Source organism: Bidens hawaiensis, unplaced genomic scaffold (assembly GCF_021521415.1).
Source record: "Bidens hawaiensis isolate Kalapana, Puna unplaced genomic scaffold, B.hawaiensis_p1.1 tig00015774_1, whole genome shotgun sequence".
NCBI classification, from domain to species: Eukaryota; Viridiplantae; Streptophyta; class Magnoliopsida; order Asterales; family Asteraceae; genus Bidens; species Bidens hawaiensis.
In genome coordinates this window covers 189,116-206,651 of record NW_027492408.1, presented here as the reverse complement: position 1 = coordinate 206,651, position 17,536 = coordinate 189,116, and the positions used below count along the sequence as shown (strand labels likewise).

Genomic DNA, 17,536 nt, shown 5'->3' with positions numbered 1-17,536 from the left:
AGGAGGTTGAGAAGATTCCAATCTTCCTTATTAAGAAATCCGACCCAACAGAGGCTGCTTTCGGTTAGACCCCCGGCTCGATAGTAGTTTTGCATCAAGCCTTGGATATAAGGCACATAACACTCAACAATCGGCACACCGGTTGATTGGTGCATGTACCCTGTCTTTCGGCTATCAGCGCCACCACATGATGCCTGATTAACCCTCCGCCACTTTTAACGTTATTTTAACGAGATTGGTAAAATAACTTCAAAATTAGTGCAATTTCACTTTTGTCCACCCGATGGTTCACACATACATACATTATATGCGCGCACCGCAAGTAGGGCGTTCAAAACAACATCAAGTTGTTGCAATGAATACATTTAAGCAGTGAAGCTTGAACAATCAATCTTGTTCACACAACAGGAAGTTGTTTTTCACCATAGATTATCCTTGAGAACGTTATCCTAGATAAACATATTCTACTATTAGCAAGAGTAGTGAATCATTTTGAATTATCTAAAATATTCAAAACTTTGTTTAAAAATCATTCTAGATCATTTACTTAGTTTTGCAATATATTATATTAACAATGTCAATAAGGGTTTATAAAATCAAAGATTAAAACCTAAAACATCAAACGGCTTTATATGGTTTAGATTTAATATCCATGTACTAAAACAGTTTCTATCACACATGTTTAAAAAACATTTTATAACGGGTACATTATAAAACTTAACGTTTTTATATAACGTTTTCCAAGGATAGAGTATATAAAAGAAACCAGTTTTAATTGTTTCTAACACACACGCTAGATAATTAAATGTTTACATAAAACATTTACGGCTTGTATGGTTTATAAGATAAAAAAAATTCTAACAAACATGCTAGAACTTAAACGATTCTAGCGCGTACGTGAGAGAAAAAACTATACATACATGAAACATTACATGTTGAGACAAAACCTTTTAAATTGTTAGGTTTTCTAATTCATAGCGTAAAAGTCGTTCCATTAACATTGAGTTAAGACTTGAATTATTGGTACCTTAATGGGAGGAATATGAACAGACACACGTAAAGGCTTTGTGCACTATTTCACCAAAATAGACGTCTCACCGTATTTTTTTGTTCTAACACGCACGCTAGAAATTAACGTTTAGATAAAACATTTTAAACACATATGCTTATATATAATAAACCGTATCTAACACGCATGCTATATATTTAAACATATGTTGTATACAATACACCTGATCTAACCCATAAGTTAGAAAAATAACCAACTACATTTTTAGAAAACAGCCGATTACGAAAATTATTTTAAAATGAACGGTTTACCAAGAACCATTTCTAACACAATTGTTAGGCATAAACACTTACAAAAATCATTTAAAATAAAACCTCAACGGTAATCTAAAAATCATTTCTAACACTATTATTAGAATGCGAACAATTACAAAAACCGTTTCTAAACCAAACGATCGAATCAAACATTTCGTTATGTAACACGGTATTTTCTAGATATAAGATTGTACTCTAAGCTTTTAAAATATCAAAAATCAATGTTATGATATTTCTCAAAATTATTTCTAAAGTTTCATGAAAAAAAAAATTCAAATACCTTTTAATCAATTCTTTCATGAATCCAAAATCCTTATAAAATAGGTTTTAAGATGGTAGCAACAATCTTACGAAATCTATTTTAAGAATTTTGGACATGGGTCACATTTTATTTAAAGAATAAAATACAATAAACGCTAACTATACTCTCATTAGTAATGGGAAATATTCTAGCATGATACCGTTTACAAAATTGAATCAAGCGATTATAAAATACAATTTTTCATACTCTAAAATTGGTTCGAACCGGTGTCTTCAGCGAATACTTTAATAGGTCTTCAAATAATATATTCGTCTTGAGTTTTCATCACATTTGGTCTTCAACTAAGCTCGAATGGCGTATTCTTGAACAATCTTTTATATAGTCTTCAACGAGATCTTGATCCGCATCTTCTTGTATGACGAATGCGTGAGCCATGCCTTCTTGTACAATACGTCGCTACAAGAATGAACAAACTAATGTTGACGGTTGTGGCTGAGGATTCGTGTTCAACACGGGTCCCTTAATACAAATTTCGTTCCTCTATTAAAGAGCCCGTCTATCTCCTAGGGTACAACAACCGAAACAGTATGTAATGTCGGGGAAGGTAACGCGCCTGATGTTACACCAGATAGTTTAGTGTGTTAGAACTTGGAAATATAAAGATAAAGTTTAAAGAGCATTCTTTTCCAATATTTCTTGAAAAAAAAGTACACAAAGGTTTCTTTTTGATGATCAACCTTTTATTTGAGACTTCTCTTCTTATATTTAACCAAGGCACAAAACCTCTATTTTTACATAAACATTAGGACTCATGAAGAGTCTAACAATAAATCTTACTTATGCACATTAATTGTAACTTAATTATCATTATGAACATAATTAAGAAGATTTTTACAAGATGTACATAAAGAGGGATCTCATACTCATTAATTCCAACAAAACGAATATAAGGTAAACTCTTTTAAAAAGGTGGTTTTGCAAAATGAGCCAACACACACATGCATTAACGCGACTAACCACTGCAGCTATAGTACAAGTTATTTAACCATAAGCGTTACATATTTATATTCTTGATTTTGTTGATCATATAATTGTTTTCCTGTTTGTAGATCTACACCCTATCCTTTTAAACTACTTTTCCAATCAAACAGTCGAATAAATGGAGGTAATTAGTTCGCTAGTTGATAAGGTAGTGCTCTCCTTGTTTGATGTGGCTAAAAAGGAGATTAGGGACATATGGAAGTGCACTGAAAATGTTGAAAATTTTAAAAATGAAGCTGAAAAGCTGTCGGTTATGAAGAGAAGGATTCAACAACAAATAGATTTGGCTAACTCTAAAGGTGAAATTCTCCTAGAAGGCGTGGAAGAGTGGATGAAGAAGGCAGATGCTACTATATCCGACGCCACAGATTTTATTAACAAAGAAGCTGCATCCAAGAAGACATGCTTCAACTTGCGATTGTGTGTCAATTTGAGCACTCTCCATCATTACAGTAAGACGTAGGCAAAGAAAACTGCTTTTCTTCAGCAACACCAAGGAGACGGTAAGGATTTTGAAACTCGTGTCTCCCTTCCTACCCGCACCCCAGGATTCATAGACCTCTACCAAAGAAAAAAACTTGAATATATCGATTCCCACCAGTCGATACTAAAGGAGGTCATTCAAGCTATAGAAGATGACACGATACAAATGGTTGGAATCATTGGCATAGGAGGTGTAGGGAAAACTACACTAGCCAGTGAAGTTGCTGCACAAATGAAGAATCAATTTGCAGACATTGTATTTTTAGCAGTCTCACAAACTGTTGATGCCAAAATGATTCAAGAAAAGGTTCAAGTTGCTGCAAGTAAACTAATCAATGGAGAGAAGGTTCTAATAATTCTTGATGACATTTGGGAGGAATTGAAGCTAGATGAATTGGGCATTCCATGCGGGAGTGACTATATGAATTGCAAGATTTTGCTTACATCTAGAAGCAAAGATGTGTGTGAGGCAATGAATGCTCAGAAGAACATTTCGGTAAACCCTTTGCAAGAAAACGAAGCATGGGCACTTTTTGAAATTGTGATTGGTAAAAGTGTATGGGACGATAAATCGAAAAAAGTTGCGTTGGAGATTGTTAAAGAATGTGGTGGTTTGCCCCTCTTTATTCAAGCTGTAGGAAAGGCTCTAAAGAACAAAGAAGTTAATTTATGGGAGAAAGCTCTACGTCTACTACAAGATCCAACCGATGAGGATGCCTCTTTCAAAAGAAAAGGAATAATGCAATTGAAGTTAAGCTATGACTATCTTGAAAGTGAAGTAGTTAAATCGTGCTTCTTACTGTGTAGTATGTTCCCAGAAGATAGATTCATTGATGTTGAAAGGTTGACATATTACGGGTTTTGCCTTGGGATTTTTAATAATTCTGATAGCATTCAGGTTGTGAAAGATAGAGTATTATTAGCTATTGAGTCCCTCAAATCATCTTCCTTGTTACTGCACATGGAGGAGACTTATACATTTGAAGAAAAAGAAGAAAATTACAAAATGCACGACATTGTTCGTGATATGGCATTGTTCATTACTTCTAAAGGTAATGACATGTTTTTGGTGCAGTCAGGAAAAGGTTTAGTAGAATGGAAACCAAGATTCAACTTTATAAGCACTTACACGAAGGCATCGCTCATGAACAATAAAATATGCGAGCTTCCTGATTATGAACTTCTTTTCCCACACCTTGATACTTTTCTTATACAAAATAATAAAATTTCAATTGTTCCTGATGAATTCTTTCATGGAATGGAAAAACTTATAGTGTTAGATAAAGCCGGTAACGATATCTCATCTCTCCCAAAATCACTAAAGCACCTCACTAAACTCCGCATGCTAGATTTAAGTGGCAACGCATCACTTGGTGAGATTCTTATTCTTGGGAAGTTAACATGCCTTGAGATTCTAAAGCTTAGAAATACTGGAATTACAAATATTCCTGAAGAGATCGGGCAATTGATCCATTTAAGGCTACTGGATGTTTACTCTTGTAAAGATCTATCTTATGTAACACCCGTTGTCATATCAAAGCTCACTAGGTTGGAGGAGTTGTATGTTGGGTTGAAAGATGGGAATTGTGATTTTCTAGTGGAACTAAGCGAACTGAAACTCAAAATTCTTCATTTAAGACTTCCTGACTTGCATTCTCTTCCCACAATCGAAACTTTAACAGAATTTGACATTGGGAAATCTGTTGATTCGGATACAGATCGTTCTTATAAACGTTGCATATCTATTTCAAAATCTAGCTTCCCATTTGAGACGGCAATTATGAAACTAATTCCAGTAAGTGAAGCGTTAGTATTGTCGGATATAACAGCTCTTAAGAGCATCATAGCAGACCTTTACCGAGAAGATTTTGATGAATTAAAGCATATTGAATTGGCGATGTGTGACAATGTTACAAGCCTGGTGAAGACAGGTGACCTAGATGTAATGCAGACCTTTCCTACATCGAACAAAGTTGGTGAAAGAAAATTTTTTACGCAAGTGAAAACAATCGGGTTGGACAGATTAAATAACTTAGAGATTCTATGGGATCGCCCACATCAATATATAAGCTTTTGTAATGTTGTCTTAATCAATATCACTAAATGCCACTCCTTAACAAAGTTATTCCCTGTGAGTGTGGCGCAAGGGCTTGTCAGTCTTTCAGATATATATATCACAAAATGTAAGAATTTGTTGGAAGTCATTTCGGCCGGAGATGAGCAAATAGCGGGAAATAGAGAAATTGAATTGTTAAATACAGATATCGTGCTTCCCTTGATTACCCGTATTTACCTATATAAACTGCCCAAACTCGAGAGCTTCTTCGCCGGCCATTCTACCATCAAATATCCTTCTTTTGTGGGTGTTCGAGTGACAAATTGTCCTAACATGAAAAGATGGAGTTATGGTGAAAATCATATGCCCAATATGGATTTTGATCATCAAGGAAGAACATATAGCAATATGAATGATTATATTGCAGCACAACATGAGGTATGACAAATGCGTATCCCAAATTAATAATAATGCTTAGGGGAGCAAACCAGTTGAGCCGTTTGAGATCGGCTCGTGAAAAAGCTTAAACGAGCCCGAGCACCAGCCTAAAAGTAAGCTCGTTTAATAGACGGGCCTGAGCCCGACCCTGAGCTTCAATTATCTAGCTCGAGCCGGCTCCCAAACCTAAACGAGTCTGACATCTGTACAATTCTTAATATATATAATATCTTAGTATATATGATAATTATTAATATATATATAATGTTATGAAAATAATGTTATGACAAAAATAATAAAATAACATATATTATGTTATATATTAAATTATAATTGAAAACAAATATACAAAAATAATTATAAATATATAATATAAAAATTAGATGTTTATTGGATTTTAATAATTCCAACTAAAGGCTAGTGGCCGATAATAATCCTACATGAGTTTATCGCTAGTGGTGGTCCCATTTAACAAACTTAGCTCTCAGTGGTCTATCGTTAAAAAAAACTTAACGATATTAACGTTAAAAAACTTAACGTTTTTTCCTGAATTTTTCAGGTTTTTTGATTGGAAGGGGAATATGAGTCAATTGATGTAAATTACTAAGCTCTAAAAGATGCCACGAACGGCTTGATTAGTGCTTCAAATCGGGTGCTTGAACTTCCAATTAACAAAAAGTAGGCCGTTTGTAGCAATGTTTCGAGCTAATTTCTACATTAATCGACTCGCATCATTTTTCTTATTCAAAAAAATCAGTTTGAAATCCGTAAAAAAGTTAATGCATCTAATTCTTTTTTAATAGGGGACCATTGAGAACCAATTTTTTAAAATTTGAGACAACCAGTGGCATAAACTCAGTGGGATTATTATCGGCTAGTAGCCATTAGTTAATTATTAAAATCCAATAACCCAAACTTAATTAATTACTAGTAGACAAGTTGAGCCCGAGGTCAAGCTCAACTCTAAAAAACTATGAAAGGAGTTGAGCTCAAGCTCAGTGGAAGTTAAGCGTTAGCTAATGCTTCGCTATTGAAATTAACTTGTAACTTTTGCAGATGGATGGAAACTTTGGTATTCCTGAGGACTTTTGTGCTATTTTGTGATATTAAGCAAGACGGGCGCATATGTTTTCTTCTATGTTTTCGTGTAAGTGAACAAGAGAATTTAATTAACAAATAAATTATATTGGTTTTGTTATTTAAAAGGGGGGGGACTGCGACTCAACTTGTTGCCAGTATATATATCTGTATAAAGTTATTGTAATCCTTTGAGTTTAGCAATGAAAGAATTTAATCTTTAAAATTATATTGAGCTTTCCTTTTACTAAACCGCACTCATTTATCGTTTTCTTTGAACTTAATGCCAGATGAGGTTACTGAAGAATTAGTTGGTGCAAGGAGAAGAAAGTATTTGCTCCGACAAAAGGAAGGCTAATTAACTCAATTTAAGTTGGAACTTTTGGTTACACATGTTTATCCCCTTTGTCTTTGATAAAAGGAAAGCTTGTTTGGAGAATCAACACGTATTTATCCCCTTTACCTTTGATACTTTTGGTTACTTAGCTCCAGATGCCGTGGACCTTCTAAACAGAGTTTAGAAAGTCATGCATAGAAATTTATCGGCCCATAAGAATTAAAACTTTGTTTTTAGTAGGATTGGGTTTGCTATCCAAAAGGAGGATTACGGCGCAGTTTGTTGCCCGCTTACCTGCCAGTTCATTGTAAATCGTTTGGTTGTTTTTGATTATTAGTTGAAGTTGTTATATAAAGTAAAAGGTGAAATATTATAAGGAAAAGCAAAAATTATGATTTAGGTGCTCTGGATTTCCGTCCAATTCTAGTAAACTTTAGAAATTAAGCGTTTGCATAAATGGATGGATTCTTTTGTTGCAATTGTATGCATTATTGGATTGTTAAGAGAAAAAATTATTGATGAAAATTATTTTTGTAGGTTTTGGATTTCGTATTTAGTGTACAACTTTTCGAGTCGGGTAATGAGTTAGACTTTTAGGATTAAAGTATTTTGATAGGGACCAAAATAACGTTTAGAAAGTTTATGATGACCCTGTTTATCTACGGAATGTTGCCGATACTTCTGTAGACGAAGACAAACCCATTCGCCTGGTTTAATTCCTTAAGAAACCTACGTTTGTTTGCTTGGTCGACCATGGATTGTTATGCTTTCTCCAAGGAAAACTTGATTTTTTCAAGCAATTTCTTGTGTTCCATTAATGAAGAATCAATGGATGCCGTGGTAGTCTCCCATTCATTATAATCATGAATCGTCGTGGCTTCACGCCCATAGACCGCACAGAAGGGAGGCATTTGTATAAAAGAATGATAAGGGGCATTATACCAAAACTCAGCCAAGTACAGAAACTGAGACCATGTTTTGGGTGACGATAAACAAAGTCTCTCAAGTAGGCCTCCAAACATATAATAACGACCTCCGTTTGGCCGTCACTAGAATGCACGAGCTTTGTTCCTAAATGTTTAAATTATTGTTTCGACAATCGGCTAAGGAAAATAAGGGTCGCGATCGGAGACGATAGTTTTAGGCAGACCGTGCAACTTAGAGAACTCTTTGAGTAATAAAGAGGCCAGCAATGCCGCGCTAAAAGTCGCAGGTGTAAGATAAGGGTAAATACTGGGTTGATTTATTTGATAATAATGTATTACAATATATAGAGAATGATATGCAAACCCTAATCACTTAAGGTGGGCCCGTTGGCTCACACTACATAATATAATCTAATACTCCCCTGCAGGCGAAGCGAAAGGAAACCGGAAGCTTAGACTGGAAAAACAAAAAAGTATTACAATAATTCAGATAAACTTGCTTCAATCGACTTAAAAATCCAAACTTTTGCCAACAAATCCATCTTTTACTTGATTTTACCATCCGTAGTCTTCAATTATGGATCCCATAATCCTTAAAAAGGCATGCAATTCGGTTGCGCAACCGCGCGCGGTGGTGGAATGATGTAGAAATTCTAACTAACTAGCAGTGCAGCGGTGGACCGTAGTCCTGCAGGCGGCGCAGTGAAGGACCTGAGCCCAATGAGCGGAGGACTGAAAGCAGCGGCAATAGTAGGGACCGTAGTCCAACAAGCGGCGGACCAAAGTCCGCGGAGATAAATAAATAAAAACAAAAGAGAGCGGCGGCAACTAAGAGCTGCTTGGCGGAAAAGAGGATCAAAGAAATTAACTCCAACTATTTTGGGTAATGATTGGCTGATGATAACCAATTGTGGAGGAAGTCAAAATTGAAAAACAAAACATGGAAGGTGGCATGACGAATGACGGCATTGCTTGTTGGTAACGCATGGATCCCTTCATATATATTAGGGATTCCACTGTGATGGTGAAAGTCAAATGCAACAAAACAAAGATACTACTAGGTGTAAATTAATTTACTTAGGACGCCACCGCCACCCGTGAATGGTAATGATTGGAAGCCTAAATCAAATGAAGCTTTATTATAACCGGATATAAGAGAAAAGAAAATGATCGAAGAGAAAAAAAATTGGAAAAAACGAAGGCGGGACAGGGCGGCGACTGCAGTGGCACACCGCCCTGTCTAGGGTTTCTCTTAAGAGACGGCTAGGGTTTGGTTGTGTGTGGGGCAGCGAAAGTGGTACCTTTTGGCTGTGATACCATGTAAGATAAGGGTAAATACTGGGTCGATTTCATTGATAATAATGCATTACAATATACAGAGAATGATATGCAAACCTAATCACTTAAGGTAGGCCCATGGACTCACACTACATAATATAATCTAATACAGGAAGGGACACAAACGTAACAAATTTGCTTAAGCGGTCCATGATAACCCAAACAACCGATTTACCTTGTGAGGGCCACAACTTTGTGTAATGAAATCCATCGAAACATCTTCCCAAATATGCAAAGGAATGAGAAGAGTTTGCAATTGCCCGTATGGTTTGTGCGCCGGACACTTCGTAGCTTGACATGTATGGCATCGTCGATGACATCGGTTTTCATTTTTGCTCATGAGAAGTGGGGTGTCATACACCTGTAAGTTGCATGAATTCCCGAGTGGCTACCTAATTTGGAGGAGTGAAATTCCTATAGAAGGGATTGCTTAAGTAAAGGAAAATCAGGAATAAAGAGCTTCCCATAGAGATAAAGGACGTCATTGCGAACAACATAGTGTGGGAAGGAGCTTGGCATGTGAAGGACTTAAAGTAGTCTCATCCGTTGTATAGTAATAATGTCGTAAATCATTATGCCATGCGGCGACGGAAACCGAAAGGGTAAGAAGAACCAGGTCTTGAACCCGACTTATCCACTACCTTATTCTATTTGATGGTTTAAAGTGGAGTCCAAAATCAAGATTTTTTTTTTTTTTTAACAAATGAGTGTAGATAAAAAAATATTTACTAATTTAATGTATTTTAAAAAGTATTTACCAATTTGATGTAGTTGGTAAATGTGTTTCTCACTTTCCTAATCTTATTTGATACAACTTAATTCGTTAATTACTAAATAAAAAATAAGGTATTTTATTTACTAATTATTATCAAACTTATATTTACTATTTATTATAAAAAATATATAAAATTAAAATGATGAATTAACAACAGGTTATATATATATATATATATATAGGTATTGGTTCTATTCAGAAGTTTTTTTACAGCGAGAAGTGCGAGAAGTAATATCATCCAATCATATTTTTTCTTTTAATATTTTCTTTTAAATGATTAGAAGGTTAGAATGGTCTTTTTATTTTATTAATAAAATAGGTAAATCCTGTTATCTTGCAACCGTTTCAATATCTGTACATCAATGGCGATCATCTGATACCACATCCATCATCCCCATCTTTCAAATTAAACATCTGATTTCAGAATCCCAGAGAAATAGCACCCAAATAATCTAAGCGATTTTCAATCATGATGTTCATATATACTTCGATTTTAACAATCACCCAGCTAAAGTCATGCGTAATATTATTATGCTCCAGATATAGCTACATTCAAATCACGATGATTCGGCAATTCGACATCAGCAAATCCAGGTATATATCAATTTCGATTCCCCCCTTCCACCCTCCTCCCCCAATTTTGGCTGTATGATCTTATTAATTTTTAGGGTTTGTAAATTTAATATCAGGTTATCAAAGTACATGGCAATTTACTATGAAATCAACTAATTGTTTGATAAATGATTCTCAAATTGCTCAACGTTTATTGTTAGATGTATATAATTTTATTGGATGATGATTTTCTTCATTTTTTTATGTATCCCAACATGTGTTGGTTTTTTGTTTTCTATTTATGAAAGATCAATTTCATTAACCTATAGACGTCTTACTTAATATATAGCCATAAATGTTCATTTATCATTATAAAACTGTTTATTTTCCTTTACTTATTCTACTTAATTGTTTCATTGCTCAACACATTATTCCACAAAACATATAACCAATATCTTGGTACAATTATTCCTATTAATTTGGTTTTTAAATTCCGTTGGTTTTCTGAAATTCTATATCTAAACAGGTGCAATGGATAATGAGTCAACTACACATAATGTTCAGACAAGCAGTATACCGATTCACGAGTATGACGGTTAGTTATACGTGTTCCTTCTTTTATTTTTTTTTCAACTTTAATCTTTACTCAGAAATTGTAATGATCATGGCAAATATGCGTGTACGTTTCTCACTTGTGCAACATTGTCAAATGTGTATGTATGTGCATAAATAACTGATATGCGTGCATGGCTGTCACGTGTGTGTGTCTGTTCAAACATTTGTTTGAACGGATCCGCATAAATGCGTGTATGTTTGTCACCTGTGTAGCTTCGTCACCTGTGTATGTAGGTTCATGCATAACTAATATGCGTGTGTGGTTGTCACCTGTGTATGTATGTTCATACATTTGTATGCACGGATCCTGACAAATATTCGTGTACGTTTTTCACCCGTGTAGCTTTGCATTTTATTGTTTGGTTTTCTTTTTTTTCCAAACCGATACAATCTTACGTTCACTGTCCCGTTTGTCTGTTTTTCTATATTATTTTTACATTATTACATGTACCTTTGAACTAACTAATGTAATGTCATTCAACGAATTAGGAGTTACTTTTTCTCTAGTCAGAAGCACCAACACCTTCTGCAAATTTTATTTATTTTCGTGTCTTTGGATCTTCATTTTATTGAAATACAGTTTTTTTAAGACGTATGAATGTTAGGAATTTTTTCAGTCTTGGGTTATTGGCTATCTTGTTTTTGTTAATCCATTTACGCTGTTATGTTATTGCTGTCATTTGTCGATGCAGTATACTTTGTAGGTCTGACAGTTTTATTCTTTTCCGTCGGATGTGTAGCTGCGTTTATGTTGTAGTATACTGTTGTTACTTTTATTTGACTACCTATTTTCATATATTTTTTCTAGCTGGTCAACATTTTTCACATTATCTGGCTATTATAATCAGATCCAAACTGCTTTGTTCCAGGAAACCATGCTGTTGCACAGATACAAACGAGTGATCTAGAAAACAGTGAGTTGTTACTCGGACAGTCGAGTGTTCCACGCGTTATCAGCCACGAGCGTAAGAGTTAGAAAGTTTAAGTTACTTCTATTTTCTTTCATTAACACTTCCTTATTACTATCCCAATATTAGTAGGTAGATTGAATTTTATCAATTAACATTATATGCAGAGAATGACGAACCAATTTGCTTATACTCGTCTGATGGGTCAAAATTTTGGATCCCAAATGTCCCGTCACATGAAAAACCTTCGATTGGTATTCAATTTAAAACTTGGGATGACGCGGTGCGAATGTACAAGGCGTACGCAGCGAAAGCCGGTTTCGATGTGAGGATGTCAACCATAACATGGACCAAAGGTGCCATATCTCATAGGTATATGGTGTGCAGCAAAGCCGGTACCCCGCGTTGCAAAGATGTGGATACCATGGACACGTCATCGTCCTCTTCCAAGCGACGCCACACGAATATAAAGGTTATAGGTTGCAATGCGTGTATAAAACTTAAAGTTCCATCGAACTCGGTCGGTTTTGAGATATATGATTTCATAGAGGCTCACAATCATGGCCTTGTTAGTGATTACAATATGGACCTAACATGCAGGAGAAGATAGTTACAGTTTTCAGACAAGGAATTTATTCAAAATCTTCAAACTACAGGTTTTGGTCCAGTCGTTGCTCACCGTGTTCAGTCATCTTTGAAGGGTGGACAACGTTTGGTTACGGGTTCAAAGACTGATTTTAAGAACCATGCTCGTAATGTCAGGTATTGTGTAGCTGATGCGGATGCTCAAATGATTGTCGATAGGTTTACCCACAACATGAGTCATTTGGAGGATTTTTTTTTCCAATTCAAAGCTGTTGACGGTGTGCTAAGGTCTATATTTTGGTCTGACGGCATATCTAGATGCAACTACAGTATGTTTGGTGAAGTGCTAGCTTTTGATGCAACATACTCAACAAACAGGTAACAAATATCGCATTACGTTTCTTGGCAACAACTTCTAATTCTAGTTTACCACACTTTGTTTTTAATTCAGGCATGACATTATTTTTGTTCCTTTCACGGGCGTTGACTGCCACAAGAAATGTGTTACCTTCGGTGCCGGCTTAATACATTCAGAAACGATTGACTCATACCAGTGGTTACTACATGCGTTCCTATCGCTCATGGCAAGCAGCCCAGGTTGGTGTTGACAGATCAAGATCTAGCAATGAAACAAGCCGTTTCATCTATTTTGAATGAATCTACACATAGACTATGCATGTTGCACATTACAAACAAAATACCTGTTAAGGTTTGTATACGCCTTTCAACATGAATGTTCTATTCAAGTTTTTAATTATTTTGGTATGCGTCAGTCATTTTAAGTTAATTATTGGCTCTATTGCACGTTCAACAATACTAGTTACTTTTGTTTTGTTTTATAGCTGAAGGGTGAGATTCAGGTTAATGAAGAAATTAGATGTCGTGTTAACAAGCTGGTTTGGAATGTATTCATCAAGCCCGAGATGTTTGAATCCAGATGGCATGATTTGATTGACGAATTTAATTTAAGCGAAAACAAATGGTTAAAAGACATGTTTGCTATTAGGGAAAGTTGGGCTCCGGCTTACTTTAGAGATATTCCAATGTGTTGTTTGATGAAGACTAGCTCACGTTCTGAGAGTTGCAACTCATAGTTCAAAGTATATTCTAGCCCTGGCAACAATCTTGTTCAATTCATGAACTGCTTTGAAATGGCATTGAATGCCCAACGGCACGTGCAGCGCGAATTGCAAAATGATACCACAACAAAGACACCGCCGTTAGAGACCCGTTTGCCAATCGAGCATCACGCCTCCTACATCTACACTTTAACAATTTTTATAGAAGTTCAGAAAGAGATTGCAAAGGGATTGTATCATTGTGCGCGTACACGTGTTGACTCCGCAGATGGACTGAACATTCATCTTATCAATCACATAGACAAACGCAATGGGTTTGTTGGCGAATTTAAGGTACATCTCCTGTCATGTAACATAATATCTTACATTTGTCGCTTACCTACTGTCATATCACTAACTACTCACCTTGATCGAACGTATACTGCAGGTGACTCACAATCCCAATGACAACACATTTTCATGTTCCTATAAGAGTTTCACTCGCATCGGCTACCTGTGTAGACACATCTTCAACGTCTTCCAAATCGAGCTAATTGATGAAATCCCTGACAAATACATTCCATCTCGATGGAGGAGTGACGTCCTACCCTCATCACTGTTCAAGATTGAAACCAGATACGGCGTTCCCCTTGACGAAAGATTTAAACTAAGGCAACAGTTTTTGTCTTTGACTAATCAGTGCGCCGACCGTGCAAGAGGAAACATAGAACTTCTCCAATCGTTGGTCGATCAGATGCATCAGATCAAGGACAAAATATGGGAAACAATTCCTATAGAACCTTCCTATAATAGCAACTCCGCCATAATACAAGATTTGATTGGCTACAAGCTACCTGAGCAAATCACAATAAAGCCACCAACATGGATTAAAAATAAGGGTTCAGGATCTCGCAAGTGCAAGATTGGTCCAGGCGAGAAGGCTAAGAAGAAAAGCAAAAAACCAAAACGTTTTTGTGCAAAATGTAACAAACGGGTTCGTGGTCATGACTCGTGTAACCATAAGAAAGTTATGGAAGAGAAGGAACGTAGGTGAAAAGAAAGGGAACAACGCCGAAAGGAAAGGCAACAAAGGAGAAAAGACAAAATGGCAACGATGGATAACCAACCGGCGGAAGATGCTGTAACCAATGAGACCGTTGACACATCTGAAACGGATTCTTCTGAAGATTCGGATGACACGAGCAATACCGACTACAATACTGAATAATATCTTTTCTTTTATTTTTTATTTTGTGTTTTTTTCTTACGAGACATTATCATCTACTGTTACACCTTAACATTTTCAATACATATCACATTTCAATTTCATACACCTCTATTCACATCACTTTTGTGTAACATACGATTATTTTTTTTCGTTTGCAGCCATATGAAATGTTATCTTCAGTTATTTCATATGAAATACATGCATGTCTATCTGCCAACCGATTGTTGAACATGGATTTGATGCCTTAACACAAATCATGTTGTACGCTTACATGTACAAGACATGTTATTCGATTATGTACACTTTTAGACTTGCATATGCTTGTGTAACTTACATTGACTTATTTACATAAGTAGCTATACAAACAGCTGTCATCATCCCCTTCATGTCAACTACGCGCGTCTCTGTCTGTCAACGAATAAGTGAGCATGGATTTTTGCTGTGGTCGAACAACTCATTTGGTAAGGCACTTTGTTCACAAAGTTATGGTATGTGAATATCTTTTAAAAACCTACATACACAACATGTTATATTCTATAATTACCAATTTATGGATAAACGGGTGTTTACGTGACGGTTGTACCTTGATATAGGCCAGTATGTGGTTACCTATTGGCCAACTATGATTGTGTACTATCATTCAGATGCACCAAATGGTGTTCACGTACGTGTCATTCTCTTGGTGCGCTTCTCCAGTCTACTCAACACAGTAGTATCCCAATGTTTTTATGTAGTCAAACTTTATGGCTATGTAACTATAATCACATATATTCCAGTGTGTACTAACATCGTCTAGCATCCAGGTACGTGCGCTTGTCTGTGTCACCCGGTAGGTACTCACGTTTGCTGAGTCCAACGTCTGCCCAACTCGTTTATTCTTATATACTTTGATATTTGACTTCTTATTTCTGTTGCAACCAACATTATCTTCCTCTTGAACACACCAAATGCCAGTTTGGTCCACACAACCCTACAACATAACCACCGTATCTCAACAATGGAGCATTACACTAACTAATTTGACACATTGAACCTTTTAGGTGCAACGAACTAACACACACAATGGCTACTTTGGCAGCCAACATATAAACCAAAAAAATAGTCACATACTTTGCGTGTAACAACAAACACATCGCAACAACCTCAGTCAACAACTGTTACCTTCCCCAACACATCAATTATCCACGCATATACTGCATCCGAAAAAACATACACATTTGATTAACAAACCAACTTCATTAACATACTAAAACCCAGTTACATTTAAAAATCCTCAAAATTCGGTCATCAAAACCCAGCTTTTCATACATAGCTGATACATCATAATCAAAAGCACATTGACATACCAGAAGGTTTTATCAATAATAAACAAAACATACTAATGTCTTAACATAAGAGAGTTTTGGCCCGAAGCCCATGAAACATAATTCAGAAAACCATAAAACATTAAACACTAAACCTGTGTTACTAGAGTTCACGCATGCATCCATCACTCGCTTACCAGCGCTTCATCGATCTTCTCTTTCTTTTTGTTGACGGACGAAAGCAGAATCTTCGCCGTGTACTTTATCCTTAAGCTAATTAACACCTTTTTATTCTTCATCGAAGCCTCCCCAAGCCCACAGCAGCAGTTACTACCCCGTTAAATGTCTCCATATGCCTCATCGTGAACAATCCGGACTCTTCATATTCCTTTCTAGTGCACTTTAACGTCAGCCACTTCGGATCTACCCCTTCCATTGGAATTGCTTTTGGATGATCCACGATTTGGAGGTAACTCACAAAAAACTCCTTTTGCAACAACAGCTCATCATTAACCGTTACACATCCTTGTCACTAATCATCATATAATAATAATAAAAAAATGGATTTTTACTAAAACCATACTAACCAGTTTCATCACTGTACGTGAGCATACGCCACTGTACTCGTCATCCGAATCCTTCTCTGATTTCGAACGCCTTTTGTTTATGGCATTATCAACATTGTCTAACACCTCAATTGCCAGATTCTTCACATCAAAGCACACCAAATAACAGTGATCACATGTCATAATCGGTATTACAAATATGTCATACGGCCGTATTCGTAATTTTCTCACATCGTTGTTAACCGCCCGCCTTATATTTTCCTTTATCAATCCAACGCCCTCTGTGAACGTCACATCTTTTAACTCGATCATGCTTCCATTCTGTTAATTTCAAACACATTAATCAACACAAGAAGCAAAAAAACAGATACATTAATCAACATGTACCAGACCACTGTATCCAACCAACCTTAACGTCTAAGCATTATGTTAGTGGCATAAAACAATATCATATAGGCTGTTGAAAAAGTTTACAACTACACAACACACATAAATCACCCACACAACATCTCACTAATACCTACATATCTACCTACAGCGATCGTTAGACCATCGCATTCCAACACACATAACAAAACAAACATCCACCTTCGCATACTAACCACATCAACTTTCTAACCAGCTGGCATCACGAGACCAACACGAAACAGTAATACACACAGCC

At 36.1% G+C, this 17,536-nt stretch overlaps 2 protein-coding genes and 1 pseudogene across 2 annotated transcripts; all 3 read left to right on the top strand.

Moving 5' to 3' along the window:
• Window positions 1–2,744: 2,744 nt before the first annotated feature.
• Window positions 2,745–6,707, top strand: LOC143549751 (putative disease resistance protein At1g61300; annotated as a pseudogene).
• A 4,432-nt stretch (window positions 6,708–11,139) lies between these two features.
• On the top strand, window positions 11,140–13,810 carry LOC143549749 (protein FAR1-RELATED SEQUENCE 5-like). Its single transcript, XM_077040577.1, has 6 exons — window positions 11,140–11,203; window positions 12,072–12,188; window positions 12,299–12,703; window positions 12,788–13,094; window positions 13,168–13,300; window positions 13,559–13,810. The coding sequence occupies exons 1-6, from the start codon at window positions 11,140–11,142 to the stop codon at window positions 13,808–13,810; spliced, it is 1,278 nt and encodes a 425-aa protein (XP_076896692.1).
• A 57-nt stretch (window positions 13,811–13,867) lies between these two features.
• LOC143549748 (protein FAR1-RELATED SEQUENCE 6-like) lies at window positions 13,868–14,828 on the top strand. Its single transcript, XM_077040576.1, has 2 exons — window positions 13,868–14,128; window positions 14,223–14,828. The coding sequence occupies exons 1-2, from the start codon at window positions 13,868–13,870 to the stop codon at window positions 14,826–14,828; spliced, it is 867 nt and encodes a 288-aa protein (XP_076896691.1).
• Window positions 14,829–17,536: the final 2,708 nt, after the last annotated feature.